Source organism: Heterocephalus glaber, unplaced genomic scaffold (assembly GCF_053883595.1).
Source record: "Heterocephalus glaber isolate CG9 unplaced genomic scaffold, H.glaber_assembly_v1.0 deba00000331, whole genome shotgun sequence".
NCBI classification, from domain to species: domain Eukaryota; kingdom Metazoa; phylum Chordata; class Mammalia; order Rodentia; family Bathyergidae; genus Heterocephalus; species Heterocephalus glaber.
The window spans coordinates 57,667,875-57,691,096 of NW_028258142.1; the positions used below are offsets into that span (position 1 = coordinate 57,667,875).

Genomic DNA, 23,222 nt, shown 5'->3' on the forward strand with positions numbered 1-23,222 from the left:
GAAATGAGGTGGAAAAATATGATAATCAACCACTTGGACACCCTGAACTGATAGCACAGGAAGTAACAAAACAGATGAATGAGGCTTTGGAAAAATTCAAAACAGAAATAATTTCCCAGATAACTACAGAGATGGTGAGCAGAATGAAAGACACAATTAGAGACTCTAGAACAGAAACAGATAAAAAAATAGATGAGCTCAGGACCATGCTGTAAGCCATGAATGCCCAGCATAGGAAAGAAATGGAAACCATGATCGCCCAACATAGGAAAGAAATGTACCTCAGACAAAGGACTATCTAGAATATATAAGGAACTTAAAAAAAATCAGACCCCCCAAATTCAAAGACCCAATTCAAAAATGGGCATCTGAAATGAACAGACATTTCTCAGACAAAGAAATAAAAGCAGCAAATAAACATATGAAAAAACGTTCAACATCACTGGTCATTCAAGAGATGCAGATGAAAACAACCCTGAGATTCCACCTCACCCCAGAAAGAATGGCTCCTATCAAGAAATCAACCGAGCCGGGGATTTAGCTCAGTGGTTCCGCTGCCTGCCTCGCCAGCGCAAGGGCCCAAGTTCAATCCCCCATACCAAAAAAATAAAAAATTTAAAAATTTTTTTTTAAAAAAAGAAATCAACCAATAACAAATGTTGGTGGGGTTGTGGGTAGAAAGGAACCCTTCTCCATTGTTGGTGGGAGTGCAGACTGGTATAACCACTGCAGAAATGTGGATACCTCAAAGAACTAGGACTAAAGTATCTTCTCAAAAGAATTAAAAGAATCAGCCCACGATATATGCACACCTATGTTTATAGCAGCACAGTTTGTAATAGCTAAAGCTTGGGAACAATTGCCCATCAACTGGAGACTGGATAAAGAAGATGTGTTTTTTTTATAAAATGGAGTACTACTCAGCCATAAAGAATGACAAACTAGGGCCAGGGATTTAGCTTAGTGGTTTTGTCGCCTGCTGCGCAAGCACAAGGACCCAAGTTCAATCCCTGGTACCAAAAAAAAAGAATGACAAACTAGAGACATTTATAGCTAAATGGATGCACATTGAGGCCATACTTTTAAGTGAAATGAACAGGACACACATGTGTAAATACCATAGTTTCTCTGGTGTGAGAAACTGAAAGTGTAAATAAGGATTAGAATGAATAATTGATAATGTGAAACAGGAAGAAAAGCTCCAAAGGGGTAGGGGAAGTGGGAGGGGTAGGGGAAAGAAAAGGGAAAGGAAAAAATATGAGAAAAGGAAAAAATGGAAACAGAGTCTTTGTAAATAGGGAAGGGTGGAGGGGGTGAAGGGTGGGCAGGGGAATGGGGAAAAAATAAGACTAAGATACATCATGTAAAGGTACAAGTTCCCAATGATAAATGTAAATGTACTGTATACCTAAAATGTACCAATAAAAGAATTTAAGGGGAAAAAAATGTACCAATAAAATTGATTTTTAAAAAAGACATATAAACTTGACTCAACTAGAGACCAGACAACTAATGCAGAATTTCCTAAAATGTATCTTAAAGTACACTGTTCCAAAACATGAGTTCATGAAAATCTCAAACTTAAACAAACACAAACACTTCCTCTCCTGGGGACTGCACAGCTCCTCTCTGAATACTGTGACTCTCCAAGGCAGCCACTCTGAAACTCTACTCAGCCAGCCCTTTCTCAGTGCAACACCTGTTACTGTAATGGTAACTGAGCTCATCGACACTAAGAGTTTATATAACTGATTATATTATTAATAAGGAATCAGATAACTTTATGTTTATTTGGCCACAAGTTTTTTACTTACCACACAAATGGATAACATGAATTAGAAGATAACCTGAGAATGATCTTGAAGAAACAAAAATTTCAAAACGGAATGCATTTTAATTAAATCTTTAGATATAAGCCAATATTCCTGTATTTTATACCTGCATTTATACATAAACAATCATTTCATAATGCTTATAAAACTAATTATTGAATGATGGCATAACCTCCACAGACCTTTAAAATTATTAAAGATACTAAAATTAATATTAAAGATACTGAAATTATTTCTTCATCCGTAGCCGGAAGAGAAGCAGCAAGAGAGCAGTATTTCTCCCTGGCTCTTCAGCGACAGGTGGCATTTTACCTGGGATTTCCCCGGAGTGCGGCGTGATGCAGAGCATTGAACCCATTGTTGTTTGTGATGGTGACGTCTGCTCCAGCTTCCAGGAGGACGGCCAGGATGTCATCGCGTTTCTTGCTGATGGCATCATGAAGAGGGGTATCTCCTTCAGAGTCCTTTTTTAAGTTTAAAGAGATTTTTGTTAGTTCTCCTTCAATTCAATTATCACATCTAGTCATAATACTCATACAGAGCTACTAAACAGATACAGGTCATATTCAACAGAGTATGATCTATCAGTGACCGTATTCTGTTGTATAAAATACAAAAATGTAGAAACATTAGACACACTAAAATAAAGTCATACCACTAACTGTTATACCCCTAAATTCTCCTTTGAGCCTATACTAGCCTCAGGTCCCTCAACAAAGAATTAAAAGTCAAGTGGTTTTTAACCCTGGCTGTACATTAGAATGTGCTAAAGAGCTCTTAAAAATCCTGACACCACCATGCCTGGTGGTGCACCCCTACAATACCAACTATGCTGGAGGCTGAGGCAGGAAGATTGTGAGTTAAGAGATCAGCATAGACAACTTACTAAGACTCTGCCCCAAAATAAAATAATAAAAAGTGCTGGGGACATAGCTCAGCCCTCTCTGCATTCACTCAGTACCATCTCCCCAAAACCAAAACAATCTTAACACCCAGGCTGTTCTACAGACCAACAAATCTCTGGGGGCAACATGTAACCATCAGCAGTCTTTCAGGGCTCCCCAGGTGAACGTGTTACGGAGTCACACGTGACAATCATAACCTAAGAGTGTTTCAAAGGGCAGAAGACAGGCATGGTAGTGCATGCCTGTAGTCCCAGCACTTGGGAGGCAGAGGCAGGATGATCAATGAAAGTTCGGGGCCAGCCTGGGTTACACAGTGTGTTCAGGGACAGCCTGCACTACATGAGACCCTGCCTCCAAAAAAAAAAGAAAGAAAGAAAAGGCCGAAAAGTGGCTACTTAGTTCAAAGCAGAAACAATGTAAATGTAAATTCAGGTGTCTTAGTCTACCATTTTTGCAAGTTGGTTTGTTTTTTTTTTTTTGGTACCAGGGATTGAACTTGGGTCCTTCTGCTTGCAAGGCAGGCGGCGGAACCACTGAGCTAAATCCCCAGCCCTTGCAAGCTATTTTTTACAGTGATCAATTGATTTAGCAGGAAGTTCCTATTCTGCATCAATGAGCAATTTAGACCTTACTTAATTCATAGTTTCTCAGATTCTCAGGAAAGTCATATGCACCCTATCCTGTGCCATATACCACATTTGCCAAATCCAACTTGCCACCTGTTTTTGTAAATTAAGTTCTACCGGAACACAGCTGTGCTCTTTCATGTATGTATCATCTACAGCTGCTTTATTCTACAATGGCAGAGGCTGCACAGCTGGGACTGAAAAGATGAAAACTCACAATACTGTCTGGCCCTTTCCTGAAAAAGAATGCCCATCACAGGCATATATTTGTCCATCTGCATAAGGAATTCCTAACCAAGTTCAACCCAACCATCCACCTTCTATCTTCCTGAATCTAGAGGCACTAAAAATGTGTGGTCTTTAACTTGAGGTGAGCTCTCAAGATTCTTCTACAGGTCCCTGGTTTATTCTGCCTCCAGGTCCCCAAAATGGTTATTCCAAGCCTCAACCTCCCTTCCTCTCCCTCAGCCCCAACTTACCCTCCCAATATGTAGCCTGCCTCTCATGTCAGACAAAAAGACCAACAGATAAAGACTCCCTCTCCCCACAAAAGATTAAAACACTCAATCCTTCCCTCCATCCTCCAATTCTGCCACCTATTTACAAGGCAACAGCCTCTTTAGTCCTCCTTTTACTTTAAGTGTTAAGGTTCCAATTTAAACAAGGTATTTTTTACATATTAAAATAGTATTTTGAGGACCATTTTTATTTTAAAATATGCTATTTCAAGCCTATTCTGTTAAGATCATGATAGAAAATAGCCTAAAAAGGAACCAAAAGTTGGCACTATGATCATATGCTATTCTATGAAATTAATAGGCATTCATACCAAATTCGAACTGAACTAAAGAGTTTACAAACAGAAACCATGTTCCCCTTATATGTGTGGTTTAATACACTAGTTAGTTGCTAAACTGTGACCAGGAAGAGTGATTTCTTAGGTGATTTTTTTGCTTCAAAAATTAGGTTCTCAGCCTCAAAAAATTAGGTCACTTTGCACATCAATCCTAAAAATGACATACACATTCCAAAATAGAAAACCTCCCAGGACTAGACTAATACCTAGACCAAGACCATAAAACAAAATAAGCAACCATGAAAATGATGTAGACAGTTATAAAGTGATTATTATGTAATACGGTTTAGCTGGGTGTGGTAGCACACACCTGTAATCCCAGTTTAGGAGGCTGAGATAGGAGGATCACTACGAGTTTGAGGCCAATCTGGGCTACAAAGTGAGTTCAAGGCCAGCCTAAACTATAAAGCAAGACACTGTCTCAGCCCAGCCACCCCCCCCCCCAAAAAGGCCTGTAATAACGACTTATTCTTTGAGCTAAAATTCACTGTCAGGATCCATAAAACCAAATAAATGCATAAGCTAATGTTTTTTGCAAGAAGTCCTTATTTCTACCCCCAAACTACTGACATTCTATTTTGCAGGCTTTTTCTAAGGAAGCAAAGCTGGCAGTTTTATAACATCCTATACCTTTAGTATCTTTTATCATGATTAATAGTACCCCAAAAAATGGTAACACAGGATTAGTTAGCACAGAACTGAGTGCTTCCCTCTGAGTTGTACCTGGAGGCTGGGATGACAACCAAAGTCCAAGAGCGTCTTCACAACCTGCAGGTGACCTTTGTTGACTGCAATGTGCAACGGCGTCTGGCGGCGCTTGTTGCGCGCATTCAGATCAGCACTGCCCCGGTGCAGCACCTCAATAACAGCACCTTCATCTCCAAAAGCTGCGTGGTGAACCGCTCGGTCTCCATCTTTATCCTAAATGTGCATTTAAATCTGAATTAGTGGATATTTAAGAAAGAGAAACAAAGCATGGAGCTAGAATAATACACCAAGGACCAAGTTAATGTGAGAAAATAGTGGAGCCAACAAAAACTAGAAATGGATTTGAACAGTGATTCCCTTCAAAGATAAATGGGAAACCCTTACCGATATATTACACATAACACTGGGCCAACAGTTATCACCAACTCTTCATTATTCCTGATTTATCAGCTATGATACTAAGCCAACAATAGGAAATTGTCAAATAAATTACGTATTTTCTGATATTTGCAAAATTTTATAAAGACTTTTTAATGACATAAAAATTACACTAACATTGAGTGGTTTAAAACAAACGAAGCCTAACAGTAGTGTCTCAATTAGCCTTAAGGAGATTACCACATCAATACGTTAATATTGGTTATTGTTAAGAGACGAGCATACACTTTTCTGTATATCTGAGAACAGAAATACCTTTAAAAGACAAAAATGAAGCATAAGCAATCAAATTCCATACACCCCAAATCCCAAAATTTTCAGAGGAATCAAATAGGTTTTCCACCCTATGACAACTGTTATCATTATGTATATCTAAAATGTACCAATAAATGTTTTGCTTTAAAAAAAAACAAAACAAGTTTTCCCTAATTTCTGGGATAGGCATATTTCTAAAGAGATGAGAGGACAGGAAAGATCTAATTGCTTTAAATTTTTTTTAAAATATAAGAAACTACATTTTAAAGAGGAAGGGAAATGCCTGAACTGCAGCATGAAAGTAATAATACATATAGTTCATAGTTCATCCCCAAAAGAAGTCTCATCACCTTAGCAGAGGCAGATGCAAACAGAGAAGAGTACTATAAGGACAGGGCTGGGGATTTAGCTCAGTCATGCCATGCCTGTCTCCCAAGCACAAGTTCCTGAGTTCAATCCCAGTACCAGGAAAAAAATAAAAATAAAAATAAGGGCACTGTCTTTATGTAAATTCTACACCTCAATTCTGATACACACTAGTAAGAAAGACTTCCTCCTGAGCAGTGATTCCCAATCCATGGTGCCAGCCCCTCTGGACTCTAAATTTTGCAAGGGGTCCAAAAATCCATATGGCACCCAGGGTCTTCTGAACTACTTTTCAAAGGAAACACAAATACATATTGCTATGATTAAACACATTTAATACAGATGAACAGATCATTCAAAACAGCTACTGAATTCAAAGTTTTTATTTTTCCCTATTTTCTCCAATATTGGAAAGGTCAAGTAACTTATGCAGGAATCCACAACAGCTGGACAATCATCCTTAAACAGTAGGAAACTTCGATCCCCGGTACCAAAAAAAAAAGTAGGAAACTGTGACTGAGGGAAATTCCGATCTTATTGGGGACCAAGCTATGTGAGGAACTGTTGGGGACCAGGCTATGTGACTTAGCTCCCACAGTCTCGAGGCTGGTATGACCTGCTTTAGCAATGGGGAAATATGTGGAAGGCTGCATGTTTCCTGGCTGTGTGGGAAAAGCTCATAATCTCAGCACTCCTAAAGCAAGATAATATCTGCTAAAGACAATGCAAAAAGAATGCAGGAATCCAGGTATGGAGAAGGACCTGTTCCTCATTTTTTATTGCTCCATCCTTACTGCAGTCACTGTTTCAGGAAAAGTACACTACCTCTCCACCTTTGCTTCTTGCTGGCTAATAAAACTGGATCAACTGTGGAGTTTATCAAGCTTGTCTGCCAGAGGCAGGCTCCTCCTGGTCTCTCTTACACCTTGAGTATTGTCTCTGTCTCTCTTTATTCCCCGTTGTTCGCCTACAGGGATCCAAGGGTCTGATCAGTCCCCAGCACTATCTATTAATATTCCCAGCTGAAACAGGTTAGTTTTTGTTACCTATCAATCTTGAGAATGAAGGGACTGACAAGTAACTACATGCAAGATTTAAGAGTCAACTCTTACGTTTCTAAGCAGCACTGTATTTAAATATCTCAGAAAAACAAGCTCTTATATATTTACCTATATAGTTACACATTTCAGTATCTCAGAATCTTAAGATTTTCCTAACCTCCAATTTGGATTTTCTTCCTATTATAATTTCTAAATTTATTGTATGGTTACCTTTCTATTAAAAAAGGGAACATCAATCCACTACCACTGACTGGATGCAGATAAGAACTACTGCCTTGGGGCCGGGGATTTAGCTCAGTGGTGCTGCTGCCTGCCTCACAAGCGCAAGGACCCGAGTTCGATCACCAGTACCAAAAAAAAAAAACTACTGCCTTGTCACCAGTTTAGACTGGAGGTTCACTTGAGATTCAGGCAGCCCAAAGAGATGCAGAATTGTGGGCTGGATGAGACATCTTTATTCTCAGGTGTCCCTCAGCCATGCACTCCATAGCAGTCCTCAGGCCCCTATCCTGTCATTAGCCCTTGTGGGAGTACAGCTTTATACAGGAGTCTATACAACAGTGGCTAGGTGCCAGGAATGACCTTAGTTACATGAGTTATTTCCACCAGCCAAAATCAACCCAGTTATTTACACTGAGACCAATGAGGTGAGCCTGAGCGGAAATCTTGGTGACTTGAACTTAATGTCCACCGGAAATTGCCCCACCCCCAGTTTGAACCATACTGCAGCCATCTTGGGCTTCATCTTTCCCTACAACTACTTGTGAGGGCAACACCTACTTGTAGTTGTTAAGCAACAGAGTGAAACACATATGCAGATCCCTTCAAGTTTATTTATATAAAAACAAATGCTAAAATAGTAAAAACCCATTATACGCATACCAAAAAGAATGACATTTAAAAATTAAAAGTTGAGGATTTAGCTCAGTGGTGCCAACACCTGCCTCGAAAGTGCAAGGTCCTGAGTTCAATCCCTGGTTACCGCCTCCCCGAAAAAATTAAAGATTAGGGAAGCAGGCATGGAGTGGGGACCAAGCGGCTCACAAGCAGCCTGGCAGGTGCCACCCAGGATGTGAGTGCCAGTCAGGACAGGACGGTCAGGACAGGACGGGCTCCACTACTTGCACTCAGCGGGCTGGGACATGACCGGATAAAATTGCTGATTACACCTGCCCTCTATAAATTCTTGTCAGCTCCTTGGGATTTGGAAAGAAAATGCCCAGTGTCATACCTACTGAAAGTAATGGGCTTTCAGGAGGTAGTCGATCTAAGAAAAACAGACTTTCCTTGAAGTTTTTTCAGAAAAAGAAAAATTAAGAGAGCCTTAGATTTTACAGACTCTCAAGAAAATGAAGAAAAAGCTTCTGAATACAGAGGATCAGAAATTGACCAAGTTGTTCCTGCAGCACAGTCCTCACCTATAAACTGTGAGAATAGAGAAAACTTGCTGGCATTTGTGGGACTGAATAATCTTGGCAATACAGTCATCTTAATAGTATACTTCAGGTATTATATTTTTGTCCTGGTTTTAAATCTGGAGTGAAGAACTTATTTAATATTATTTCAAAGAAGAAAGAGGCACTAAAGGATGAAGCTAATCAAAAAGACAAGGGGGGCCAGGGATTTAGCTCAGTGGTTCTGCTGCTTGACTCGCAAGCACAAGGACCCGAGTTTGATCCCCAGTACCAAAAAAAAAAAAAAAGACAAGGGAAATTGCAAAGAAGATGCTTTGACAAGTTATGAACTCATATGCACTTTACAATCCTTAATCATTTCAATGGAACATCTTCAGGCTAGTTTCCTCCTAAATCCAGAGAAACACACGGATGAGCTTGCTACTCACCCAAAACAACTACTCAACACACTCAGGGAACTCAACCCTATGTACAATAGATATCTATAGCATGATGCACAGGAAGCATTACAGTGTATTTTGGGAAATAATCAAGAAACATGCCAACTCCCAAGAAAAGAAGTAAAAAAAATGTGGCAGAATTATCTACAAAGGTAGGAGAAAAACCTCATCAGAAAGAGGAGGAGAGTAGAATTAACAGCATGAAAATGGACAGTATGAAGGATTCTGAGGACTATAAAGGAAAACCTCCAAAAAAGGAATGGGAAAAGAAAAAGTGACACTGAATTTGGTAGCATGAAGAAAAAAGTCAAAGTTTCCAAGGAACACCAGTCTTTGGATGAGAACTAGAGACAAACTAGATCAGAAAGAAAAGCTACTGGGGATACACGGGAGAGTCCTCCTAAAGTAATCCCCAAGTTTGTTTCTGAAAGTGAGAGCCTAAGACCCTCACAAAAGAAGTCAAGAGTTAAACTGGTTAAAGTCTGCAACGAAGCAACCCAGCATTCTTCCTAAATTCTGTAGTCTGGGGAAACTAACAACAAACCAAGGATCCAAAGGACAATTTAAAGAAGATAAGTATGATCTTGAAGAGGTCTTTGGGAAGTATGAAAGTGATAATACAACTAATGATTGTGGACTTGAATCTCCAGAAAATATCAAACCTATACATACATGTTAATGAAGTTAAGCCCATAAACAAATATGCAGAGCAAATTGGTTTTGAACTTGTGGAAAAACTATTTCAAGGTTAGCTGGTATTAAAGACTCGTTGCTTGGAATGCCAAAGTTGAACAGAAAGAAGAGATGATTTCCAGGACATCAGTGTACCAGTACAAGAAGATGAGCTTTCCAAAGTAGAGGAGAGTTCTGAAATTTCTCCAGAACCAAAAGCAGAAATGAAGACCATGAGATGGGCAATTTCACAGTTTGCTTCAGTGGAAAGGATTTCAGGAGAAGATAAATATTTCTGTGAAAACTGCCATCATTACACTGAAGCTAAACGAAGTCTTCTATTGACAAAATGCCTGAAGTTATAACCATTCATTTGAAGTGCTTTGCTGCTAGTGGCTTGGAGTTTGTTACGGTGGTGGACTTTCCTAGATCAACACTCCCTTACTGACAGCTCTTAAGCTGTCGCTAGAAGAATGCAGCACAAGGCCAACCAATGACAGCTATGGATTATTTGCAGTTGTAATGCACAGTGGCATTACAATTAACAGGGGGCATTACACAGCTTGTGTTAAAGTCACCGACCTCAACAGCTTAGAACTGGACAAGGAGAATTCTGAGGTTGACCAGATGTGTAAAGTGGCTAAGCCAGAGCCACTGAATGAGGAGGAAGCAAGGGGTGCAGTTGAAAATTATGATGATGAAGAAATGTCCATGAGAGTTGGTGGAAATACACACCCAAGTGAAGTTTTGAACAACAACAACAAAAAAAATGTAGAAACTATAGGACTTCTTGGAGGACAAAAGAACAAAGCAGATTATGAGCTGTACAGCAAAGCGTGTAATCCTGATAAGGCTGCCAGTACAGCATTTGCTGAAAGAAGTTCTGAGACTAACAGTATTAATGGGACCCATGAAGTGGACAGGAACCAGGAATCCAGCGACCAAACAGGCATTTCCATGAGTGGATTTGAGAACAAAATTTCCTATGTAGTGCAAAGCTTAAAGGGGTATGAGGGGAAGTGGTTGCTTTCTGATGATTCTGAAGTGAAAGTTACCGAAGAGGACTTTTTCAATTCTCTTTCCCCTTCTACATCTCCTACATCTACTCCTTGTTATAAGAAATTATAGAGTGGGTGTATTTTCCCTGTGTATATATTAAACAGGCCTGGCCAATCAACTGGTAATGTTGATTACAGCAAACAAGTCTTTTAGCTTATCTCTTAAAGCTATTAGATATTATGGGTCTCTCTAGGTTTTTATATAATAGTGAGATTTGAAATACTGAAAAACCATGTTAATTTTTAGAATTCACTTTCCTTCACAGAGACAAGTGATGTGTTAGTTCCTGGGAACAAACCTGTATAGGTTCTGAACTGAATTATTCAAAATGGAAGCATTTAAACCTTTTGGATTTACATCAATCTTTTCTGTCTGCTTTTTAAAATAAAGTGCTTGTATTTGTATCCTCCATGTTTTGGAGAAATTATCTACATGACGTTTATAGGTCTGTGCTTTTTCACTTAAGAAGCAGAATCTCAGTCAGTACATTTAGTTTTATCAGTCGTGAAGCCTGATCTCTGATGGGCTATAGCAGAGGCACAAAACCTAGAATGTGTGTAATTCACTTTGGGGTGTGCATTTCGTGCCTTGAATCACTTTGGAAAGAGTCCCAGAAAAACCCAGATGGTCCCCTTTATCTTCAAGAGAATTTTATATATATTTATGAAGATGATTCTGTACACTAGTACATCTTTTTGGGCATGGACTAATTTGTATCTCTTCATACTCATATTCTGCATGATCTGTGTATAATACATCAAACTTAAGAGAGGTATGATCTTAAATTTAACTTTTTTTAAAACGGGGAGGTCAACAAAATGTAAATTGTATACAAAAAAATTAAAGATTATAGGACATACATACACTAAGACACTACAATTAAATTTACCTCCAGTCTTCTCTTCTAAATTAGAAAGCCGCAGATGGACCATGACCTTAATTTGTAAGTTTTGTTGTTTTCTGAATTCATCTGAAATATTCCAAATAAACCTGCAGCACAGCCTGACTCTGTTAACTGATAAGAAAATGGGAATTTCAAGAGATAAGGCTGTAACTGACACAGTCATATCAAAGAATTTGTAAAGGGGCACCAAGTGAAATCTGAAACTGATTTCTAGTTTTCCACCTGCCCACTTCTCTCTCCTCTCAACCCTCCAAAACCTGCTCTTATGCCCGCCCGTCTCCCCTGTGTAAGCAGATGGAACCACAAACCATATGGTTAACTAAAGCAGTAACATCCCTCAATGATATTCATCTAGTTTCTCCCTCTGAGTCTCCAGATACACTCACAAAAATCTCAAGCTTTTATTCTCAACTGATGCTCAAATCTCTACCATCTCTACCACTAATTCAGGCCTTCACTCACACTCACCTGAATTATTACCACAGCTCACCCAGCTTCCACCTCATTCTTAACCCAAACTGTTCTTCACACTAAAGACAGAATTCTCTCTGTAAAACACAAATTATATGTCTCTCCACTATTAAAAAAAACACAAACCTTTTAAGTATACATCTGCTTTCCTTCTGTTGTTGATTTCTAACTTCAACCCATGGTTGTTGGAGAAGACATTTCTTCTATGATGTCTACATTCTTAAATCTACCAAGACCTAAGTTGTGACAGCTATGGCTTGGATATAGCTTGTCCCCTAAAAATTCCTGGGCTGGAAGCCTGATCCTCAATGTAACAGCAACAGTACTGAAAGCCGGAAAATCGTCAAGAGGGTCCTAGGGAAGATGACTGGGTCTCAAGGGCCCTACCGTCAAGAAGGGACTAATGCAGGTCTCACAGGAGATGGAGTTATTGTAAAAGAGCAATCCTGCCTCCTCCGGGTCTTGTTTCTGCTTCTCTCTCATCATGTGACCCCCCCCTTCTTTTCCTCCTCCTTTTCCTCTCTCCCCCATCCTCTACCACTCTTTCCTTCCCCATCTCTCTCCTTCCTCTCCTCTCCCTTCCTCCCTCTCTCTTTCCCTCCCCCTCCCTCTTGCCTTATAACACATTTCTCTCCTCTGACCCCAAAGCTTTCTTTTGACATACCATGTTTTTGACAGTATGGGTTTGGGGGAGGTTGGAAGGCATCTAATAGCAACCTAAATTAAAATAGATCCCTATGTAGGAATTATGGATACCTAAAGCCACTTTGGTGGTTACTATTTTGAATCCTGATTTGTGTTTCACAAAAGAATTCCTTTAAACTGGCCAATCTTGAAGCCTATCTGCCCTTTCCTTCTCAATTTTACAGTCCGAAAAATTGTTTCTGCCATTTTGTTTTTCATTAATGAGTCAGAAGCAGCAAGTTTCTTGACTGTCTACTTCTGCCAGATGGAAAGAAGTATTCAATAAGAACAGTCACATACAGAGATAGATATAAGGCGTCACATACTATAAATTATTTTCCTTACTCCACATTCCAACCTTCTGAATTATTAACACAAATGAGGGAACTGTATCTTTTACCAATTAACCTTCTGACCCAGTTTAATTTAAGCAGTAAAAATATCATTAAAACTTGGATTATATGACAAACTCTAGTATTGTGCCCTACTACTAATACCCTCCAAAGCAGTTTTCATTAACCTTAAGTGATAAAATCACCCCATTTTTCCACCTAACTGAGCACATTTTTATACTGTTTGAAAATATCATAAAAGACATGTTTTTAAAGTGGTCATCCATCCAAATCTCCTCACCTTTAATATTCTTATTTCAGCAATGGTAAAACAATATGGAATCCCTGGCAGATCCAAAATTACCACCCACCTATGCTAACACACCTAAGCTCTCACAGTCCTTAATGTCTTTACCATACACTGAGAAGGAAGCAGAATGTAACCCTACTGCACTCAGGAGGTGGGACCTGGAGACAACCAACTTTCCAAAAGATGTATCTGAGTTTTCCTTAGGAAAGAGGGAAGAATAAATGTAACCTTATACATCCCAAATAATTTAGTTGGTAAAGACTTAAATCAAATGAAAAATGTGCAATAATTACCTTCACAAAGAGCTACAAAAATTTTAATGTGAAAGGCCAGAAAGTTAAGAATTTTTAGGTTTTGAGGCTGTATGGTCTCTTAGCAAAATTATACAGCTGCTTAATTTTGTACTGCAGAAAAGCAGCTACAGACAATCTGTGAGGGAGTGGTCCTTCTGCTCTCCAGTCCACTCTACAATACACACAGAGGGATGGGGTGGGCCTGCCAGCGATAGTTTACAAACCCCTGATCTGTACCATCTTGAGCCCACTTCCTAATCCAGATGAAAAAAGTGCAGGATTATAGAATGTGGTAATTAGAGAACAAAACACAATGTTCTCTTTATTCTTCAGTTAACTCCAACATTTTTAGTAAACTGGATTTTGGAAAATCAACATTTGTGGGCGTGTGACGACACTTGTAATCCCAGCACTTGGGGGGCTGAGGCAGGAGAATTGTAAGTTCAGGGGCCACCCTGAGGTACCCTGAGCTACATAGTGAGCTCCAGGCAGTCTCAAAAAATAAAACAAAGCGAGACCTTGTCCCCAGAAATAAAACAAACAAAAATCTTAATTATTATTGTTTTTAGTGTGATAAAAGGTATGGCAAAGTATTTTTTAAAAGCCCTTATCTTTTAGGATACATACTAAAATATTTGCTGATGAAATAATACATCTGGATGTGCTTTATATAGTGCAGTATAAGGAAAGGCAAATAAAGGGTACAGATAAGACAAAACTGGTCATGGATAATAACTGAAATGGGGTGACTAGTACACGAGATTCATTACACTATTCTTTCTACTTTTATAAATGTTAAAAATTTCCAATAATACATAGATTAATAAAAACAAAATCATTTTATAAATAACAGCAAATGGTGAATCACAAATGTAAGTGCATCTATACAATTAGCTATTTTCTCAGTGTCAGCACTACTGCCACTCTAGGCAGATGAGTCCTTACTCGGCGCCATACTGGCACCCGCAGGGGCCTTAGGAGCACCTTCTCCTCCCTCGAGAGACGCACAGTCAACCTTCAACCCCACCCCATGGAACAAAGCCCTCTCTAGACATTTCCAAAGGTTCCCTGTGGGGAAACACTGCCCCCTCCCAGAACTGAGAATCAATGTTTTAAACAAACAGTATCCCTGTTTAACAGACAAGACTCTTATATCCTAGAAAAATGAGAGATTTTCACTTTAATCCTAGGCTATATGTTGTGTTTTTATTTTTAATTCAATTTGGGGGGTGTACCAGGGATCAAACTCGGGACCTTGCACTTGCAAGGCAGGCAGTGGCACTACTGAGCTAAATCCCCAGCCCTTTTAATTCAATTTTTAAACACAGTTTTTCTTTTTTTTGGTACCGGGGATCAAACTTAGGTCCTTGCACTTGCGCAGCAGGCAGCAAAACCACTGAGATAAATCCCCGGCCCTTTTCTTTATCAACTGAATACAAACTGTCATTAAATTTAACTTGACATGTAAATATCCCTTTTGCACACTACTTCTACGAATTACATCTGCTTACAATAACTTTTAAAACAGAAGAAACACAGAATGGAAATCCAAATGAGGAGTGGAATGAAAGTCTCCATGAATCTCCCTTTTCTAGTGAACAAAAGATACATTATTTACAAATATCTGGCCTCACTCAACTCCAACTTTACATGTGTACAGTATTAAACATTTGTTTTATGTTTTAATTCAAGCAAGTAGGAAAAAAGAAAGAAAATCTACCCTTGAAAAACAATGCCAACTTTGTTCCCAACTCACAGACAGAGCCCCAAACATAAACACAAAGCTCTTTCGGGGGCCCTGGGTTGCCAGTGTCAGTGATTACACGCTGGGCACGAAAGCACACATCTTTAGGCAAAAATGGGCTGGGCATTTAGCTCAGTGGTTCTGCAGCCTGCCTTGCAAGCGCAAGGACCGGAGTTTGATTCCCAGCACCAAAAAAAAAAAGACAAAAATAATCAGCCTCTTGCCTTTGTGGCTATAATTAGAAGAGCCTTGGTATTCTAGTAGTTGTTGCTATTATAGTTTCTAGACTCATTAAATTTAAAAAAATCATATAATCAGGTCAGCAAATTTCACTCAATTATGCAAAATCAAACTAAACAATAACATGGGCTGGGGATTTGGCTCAGTGGTGGTGCTGTCTGCCTCGCAAGCCCAAGGTCCTGATTTCGATCCCTGGTACCAAAAAACAAACAAACTAACTAAACAATAACAAAATAAAATTGCTTTCCATTTACAAAATGCTAAAATTACCTTAAGTCTTTCTTGCATTATCAAAATAATCTTATAGCATACATTGGAGTTTCTAAATTCACAGCTAAGAAAGCTGCAACTTAAAATCACATTATATATCCCATTCATAAAAGTATCAAGGTAATAAAATTATCATGCAGTTCATAGATGTCTAATATGCTAATTTAAAATTCAAGCTCTTTCTGGGCAACAGAAAATTTCAACATTAAAGATGAATTATTTCTTCCTAATACACCATAAGTTCTTTAGGAGCTGTCCAAAAAAATACATACAATTAGAGAAAAAAACAAAACTAACATAACACTAGAGAAAACTTTTTTCAATTATGTGTCAAAAATTTTTTAATTAGTAAAAATAAGATGATCCACTTATTTAGCTCCCAACAATTCAAGTCTTTAAACTCTCCCAGATAGGAGAGTCTTTTGATCAACACTGCAGCAGCCTGTCTAGTCTAAATGTGCTAGATTCTAACTTATTCTAAATAATCTTTCATTCCACTAAAATAAAAAAATCTTAATATATTTTTAGTAATGAGACTGTAGTTAACAAAAGTCTCTCTTTATACCATACATACAGATTTCTAACTGAAACTTCAATGATAGCAATAAATATTTATTTTCCTTTTGCAAGACTTTAAGTTAAAATAAGCAAACACACACATGTACAGTGAAAACATGCACTGAAAACTCTTCAGAGATCCACATTAAGGTCAAGAAAGGCTAAGACTAGGAAATGCTAATTTGTTGTTATGGACATAACAAAAGACCCTCAAAGCAAGGCCTCTGAGTGTCTTAGAGGTCAGCAAAAAACACTGACTCATGAGTCTGAAGTCACCTCCCTCAATATCCCTAGTAAGATTCTTGGGTGACCAGCTCGGCTCCGAAGAGCACAATGGTTCTACCAGTGACGGGTAACTCAAATCCATATCTTCACCTAAAGATATGCTTAAAATAGAAAACACAGAAAAAGAAGAAATGATTTAAGCTGTCTTTTGTTAACTTTTCATTTTTAATCAGGTAAGTGTTAGGTGAATATTAAATTTCAGGAATGAAAATCTACCTCATATAATTTATTTGTAGGATAGTAACTTGTACTTTAAATGCTTTTCAGGTTTAGTTTAGTTACCTCTGCTTCTACATCCACATTTTGCTTCAAAAGTAACTTCAAAATATCAACGTGTCCATTTTGACTAGCAGCTTGCATAGCTGTGTGGCCAGCACATTGTCCATTCACCTAAATTCAAAAAAGTTCAAAAAGAATGAACATATGTCACAAATCAGAAAGACCCAATATACACCAACATTAAAGGTTTAAATCTAATACAATGGGTAATCTATGGGAAATTTAAATTGATGCTCCATGGCTGATAGCACAGACCACCAGAAACTCTTCCATTTACAGAAGGCTAAGACTTTTTAAATGGAATTTCATTATTCAAAGAGATATAAAGGATCTGTTTAGCCAATCTATAAAGATGAAAGAAAGGAAACAGGAAAGGGGGGGGGGGGTGAAGTTAATTTTGTATATAATATATACATACTTCTTTTTTGGATTATTAAATCTCAGACACCATGGTTAAATGAGAAAAGGGACTGAAGTGAGTGAAAAACTTTTAGAAAAGTTATTACATAGGGCTGGGGATTTAGCTCAGTGGTTTCGTCGCCTGCTGCGCAAGTGCAAGGACCCAAGTTCAATCCCTGGTACCAAAACAAAAAGTTATTAGAAACTACAGTATAAATAAATTCAATTCAATATACCAAATACCAACTCGGCAAACTACCATGAAGGATACATAAATGAGTGAGGCACCTGGCTATACAAAACTATTATATTATAAAGCAGTAATTTCCAACCTTTCTTTCATTTGCAAGGTTGTGTACTCACATTTTACTTACCTGTGGACATATCTGAGGCCTAGAGCAACTCCTTAATCCTAACCCTTTCACTCCCATCCCTACAACCACAGAAGATGATTAAAGATCGTGGCCTGGCCACACGTTCATATTCTATCCCTCCTAAGACCACACTAAAATGACAGTAAAATAAATTAAAATGTAAAAATTCATAAAGACAAAGGGAAAAGGCAACTTATATCAGAAGAAAAAAAAAGCAACACATTTGTGAAAGAAACACAACAGACAGAGAAAGATGAACTGACTTTTGTGTTGGTCAGCTTTCTTTTTGCTAGGTCCAAATACCTGACACTCATAACTGAAAGGAAGAAATGGTTTATGTGGCTCATGCTTTCAAAGAATTTGGTCCTGGATCAACTGGCTCAAAGGCAGAAGCATCGTGGTAGGAAGATATGGCAGAGCAAAGCTACCTGGTTCATGACAGGCAGAGAGCCGAGCAGGGGAACAGCAACAAAGAGCAAGATAAAACACCCAGGTCACATGGCCATGACCCACCCAGAATGCTGGTCACTAACCCCCTGCACTGCTCCCACAGCAATCAAGTTGACAATGAGGCTTAAGAGTCAGAACTTTATAGGGAAGAGGAAGCCAAAGCCCAAAGAGCACAAAGAACTCTAAATAAACTAAAATCCTACAAATACAAGCACATCAGAGGGTGAACAAAAGCCAAGTACACCAAGTAGTACAGGTCTGTAATACTAGTTATATGGAAACCTGAGGAAGGAGGATCTCAAGTTTGAGGTCAACCTGGGCAACAAAATAAGACCCCTGTTGTTATGACTTATATCTAGATGTCCCCCCTAAAGCCTCATTCAGTCATAGGGTGGGGAGTTTTGAAAATAGCTAGATTAGAGGGTGTTGAATGTGGATTAAGGTGTGATATTGGGATTAAAGGTGTAGATGATGGAAGCCCCATCCTGGATATGGTGGCACCTATCAACAGGCTTGTAGCCTGGATGGAATATAAAGAGACAGAAAGAAGGCAAGCTGCTGCTGCTTGCTGCCTGCTGCCTGCTATGCCATGAATTGTTTCTCTTCTGCAATGCCCTTCCTTCTGCCATGCCGCAATGCCCTTCTGCCATGCCACACTGCCCTGGAGCCAAGTGATTACAGACTAAAACCTCTACAAACTGGGAGCTAAATAAAACTTTCCTTCCTTAACTTGTGTGTGTCAGATATTTTGTCTCAGCAATGAGAAAGTAACTAAGACACCTGCTCAAAAACAAATCTTCAGAGGGTTCTCACGAGGAATCCAAAGCCTAAGTCTGACACACAACACCACACTCCAAGTGTGTTATGGTCTGTGTTTAGATGACCTCCCCCCCCAAAAGCCTCATGCAGATGAGGTGGGACTTTCATTTTCAGAAGTAGCTGAATCTGGAATGTGTGGCTCCTGAGATTAAGAGTATGTGACTACTAAACCACTACACATGAGTGAGTGGTCTAGCACTGTCCTAATCCCGGTTGTCTGGATGGGATAAAAGAGGCAGAAAGACGTGGTGAAGTCTGTATGCATGTCTCTGTCTGTCTGTCCATCCGTGTCTCTCTCTCTCTCTCTCTCTTTCTTTCTCTGTTACTTTTGCTACCTTGCACGCACCATGTTGTTTCTCTTCTGCGAGGCCTGTTTGCCATCCCAGCCTTGGAGCCAAACAATTATGAACTGAAACCTCTATGAACTGTAAGCCAAATAAACCCTTTCCCTTTTAACTTTGGGTGTCAGGTATTTTGTCTCAGCAATGAGAGAAAAGTAACTAACACAAAGTGCAGTCCTCAAACTCAAAGACAAGGCATTAGCTGCCTGTCAGTCTATAGACAGGAAAAAGGAGGCATCTTGCTCTTTAAAAAAAAACCAAACTGCTATAGAGAATAGACCTCTCAATAATGGCATGTGAAGATCCCCCAAAGCTCTATTTAGTTGTCACCATAATACAGTCAGTAAGTTCCACACAAATAATGGGAGGACCAATCAGCCTTTTTCCCTGGTACTGGGATTGAACCCAGGACCTTCACACTGAGTTCTCACTAAATTGCCCAAGATCTTCCTGCCCCAGAGCCCCAGAAGCAGTGCCATAAAACTGGATCCTGATCAGCATTTTAATCTTATTTAAATAGGAATGAACAAGCAAAGTTCAGAGATTTGACTCAAACACAAAAAAAGGACACAACACAATAAATAATTCAAAACAAAAAGAGAAAATAATGTGGAAAAAAAAATTAAAAGAAAACTTTGGAAGCAAATTTTCACTTAAAGATGTTCAAGAATACTCATCTTTTAAAAGGGGGGGGGATGCTATGAAAAATAGGAAAACTAAAGTGAAAAAATCCACTAGAAACTATGGTTTTTAAGTAGTGTGAGATAGATAGATAGATAGACAGATAGATAGATATTCCCATTACTTCTTGACATTTTACTTTTTTTAAGCCTCAACTCACAAAGACAATTAAAACAAAGAAAACAGCATGCGTACAATGCAGGAAGAGATACACTCTCACTCTCTTGTGCCTGCCCACCACCACCACCACCCCCACCTCATTCACAATGAACACTTGAAAGCAGATGAACAAGACTAAGGATAGCAGACCTAAGCCTGCCACAAGAAAGAACAAGGCACAATCCTTTTCAACAAATGTACTACTCAGCCAAGGAATATACAACGGAATACTACTCGGCCATAAAAAAAAGATAATATCTGGCCATTTGTAATAATATGGATGGAACTGTAGATCATTATATTAGATGAAATAAGTTAGGCCTAGAAAGATAAGTAATGCATGGTATCACTCATATGAGGAATCCTAAGTCGATTTCATAGAGATTGAGAATAGAATGATGGTTATCACTGGCTGGGGAGGGGAGTGGAAGGGAGGGATGAGGAGAAATTAATCAATGGTTATTAAGTTATAGATAGCAGTAAAATATTCAAGTATGCTATTGCACAACAGTGACTACAGATAATAACATACTGTATCTTTCAACACAACAGAAGGATTTTCAATGTGTTCTCCACAAAGAAATGACAAATGTTTGAGGAAAGAAATTCTATGTATACATGTATTAAACCACATAATTTCACATAAATATGTACCATTTTTCTTTTTATGTATCAGTTAAACAATAAATTTAAATTAAAAAGTTAAATACATAGTGATCAAATAAAAAATATATGTGAAAGCATGCTCAAAAATATTTTTAATAGGGCCACCCACCTTCCAGGCCCATTCTGTCTCTTAGACAGAAGCTATCTTTCCCTCAATAAATATTTCCTACTCTTAAAATATATTTTAATATAAACCAGTAATTAACTGAAGGAAACATTTAATAAAATAAAAATAATAAATGTAATAAATATAAAATGTAGTAAAATACAAACCTGCCTGGCTGAATATAATGTGGAAGTCTAACTCTATATTTCAAACACAAAAAACATTTGGTATTTCAACATATAAAACAAATTTTGTGTGGCTTGTTTCATTACCAATCCCGAAATCACTGTGTTGGGTTGTTGCAACTGATCTCTCTCTAATAAAGGTAGATGATTACATGAATTTTACAGGAGGAATAAGACATTAACACCTTAAAATTACAGATCTGATCTTTAAACTGTAGCATACTTAAAAAGAAGCACATAAAGGTGTGGTAAAAAAGCCCTCTCAACATAATGAAGACGATCAAACTGCCACTCCCACTACACCCTCTGCAACGGCACTCTACTTAACACTGGTGCCAGCGTGGTACCAATGGCAAAGCCAAAGGACAATGACAACTACAGTCAAAATAAATAGTCCGTACAAAATATGCCTTGTGTGAATGGCTACACCATAACCTATGAGGAGTCAGAAGAAACATGACCTCTAATTCATCTTCATTATAAACTGTGAAATGGTCAACTTTCATAGAAGAGGGCAAAAAATTTAAATGTTTTAAATAGATTTAAAGTTGCTTATAAAATTTACTAAATATATTTAAAAGATGTCACATAATGACATTTAGAGAAAGATTCATTAAATTTCCCAACAGAACACAAAGCACTTAAAAACCTAAATGCAAATCGTCCATCATGAAATATAAAAGGTCATAGAGTTAAATAAGAAAATACGACTATTTTTCAATGCACACTTATGAATGATGGCTGTTGCCTGCTTCAAATACTTCAGAAAAACAAGAATGAATGGATGAGACACATGTGGCACAATCATAATAATTATTCAGCTATATGGCAAAAATCTTAATAATTGTTGAATACAAAACTCCTTATAGGGCCGGGGATTTAGCTCAGTGGTTCCAGCGCCTGCCTCGCAAGCGCAAGGTCCCAAGTTTGATCCCCAGTACCAAAAAAAAAAAAAAAAAAAAAGCTCATTATACTATACTATTTTTGTGTAGGCATCAAAATAATTTTAAAATGCTCACATCCACGTCTGGTCTTTTCAGCAAATCTTCCACTTTAGCAACATCTCCATTGGCAGCAGCCTTAACTAATTCTTCATTCAGATCACCAGATTCTTGAGTTTCAAACAATTTCTTCAGGAGCTGAGAGAGTCTTTCTGCAACACATGAAATAAAGCTGCTAATTTAGGAGGGTCTCAAACTTTAACTACCACGAAACAAGTATTATCCATATCCCTATAATCTACTTTGTTATTTCAATCATTAGTGTTATTCTTGTACTGTACTACAGATAACTATCCACGTAAGTTATAACCACTACTCTGTCAAGCTGCATCAGATTCAAGGCCACAGAATTCCACGTTTCCTTCAATTTGTGTATTTCAAGTTATTATAAGAGAAAAAAGCAGAGTTACACACTAATAATTCAGAAGTTGCCCTAATGATATTATGAATGAACACATCAGGATGGGAGTACGACGATGGTACAAACTTTCTTTTGGATTTTAAGCATACCATAATGACTCTCAGAGTTCATACTGCAGACCTCAGAATAGTTCAACCTCTCAATGATTACGATTCAAAGGTAATGAAACAAAAAAAGTAACAGGGGCCAGGGATTTGGCTCAGTGGCTCGACCACCTGCCTCGCAAGCATAAGGTCCCAAGTTTGATACCCAGTACCAAAAAAAAAAAAAAAGTAACAATCTCTGGAGATTTGCTTAGGAGAACATCGAGTTTTAGTTGAACACGGACACCTAAATGCTAACAACATACTTCATTAAGTGCCAACTGATTTTCTGTGTATGTGTGTATTATTAGCGATTGAATCCAGGGCCTTCAATTATAGCTTCAGGGGAGCTCTAGGGCCCTTTTTATTTTTTATTTTGAGGCAGGGCCTCACTAAATTACCCAGATTGGGCTCAAACTTGCCATCCCCTCCCTCAGCTGGGATTATAAGTAGGCACCACCATGCCCAGCCAACTGATTGTTTTTGAAAAAATCAAGAACCACGTAGGAGCAGATATACAACCCTTTCATAACA

General features: G+C 38.4%; 1 protein-coding gene and 1 pseudogene across 2 annotated transcripts in view; one reads left to right on the forward strand and one right to left on the reverse strand.

Annotated features, from left to right (window-relative positions):
• The window catches only part of Mib1 (MIB E3 ubiquitin protein ligase 1), a 115,020-nt gene that overhangs the window by 44,996 nt on the left and 46,802 nt on the right, over positions 1-23,222 (reverse strand). For both annotated transcript variants that reach the window (XM_004853166.3, XM_021265168.2), the window contains 4 exons: positions 22,203-22,336; positions 17,007-17,114; positions 4,943-5,140; positions 2,145-2,296 (listed from right to left, as the gene is read on the reverse strand). In XM_004853166.3, the coding sequence (XP_004853223.1) occupies positions 2,145-2,296; positions 4,943-5,140; positions 17,007-17,114; positions 22,203-22,336 (592 nt within the window). The remainder of the gene's footprint in view (positions 1-2,144; positions 2,297-4,942; positions 5,141-17,006; positions 17,115-22,202; positions 22,337-23,222) is intronic.
• LOC106010034 (ubiquitin carboxyl-terminal hydrolase 1-like) lies at positions 8,239-10,702 on the forward strand (annotated as a pseudogene).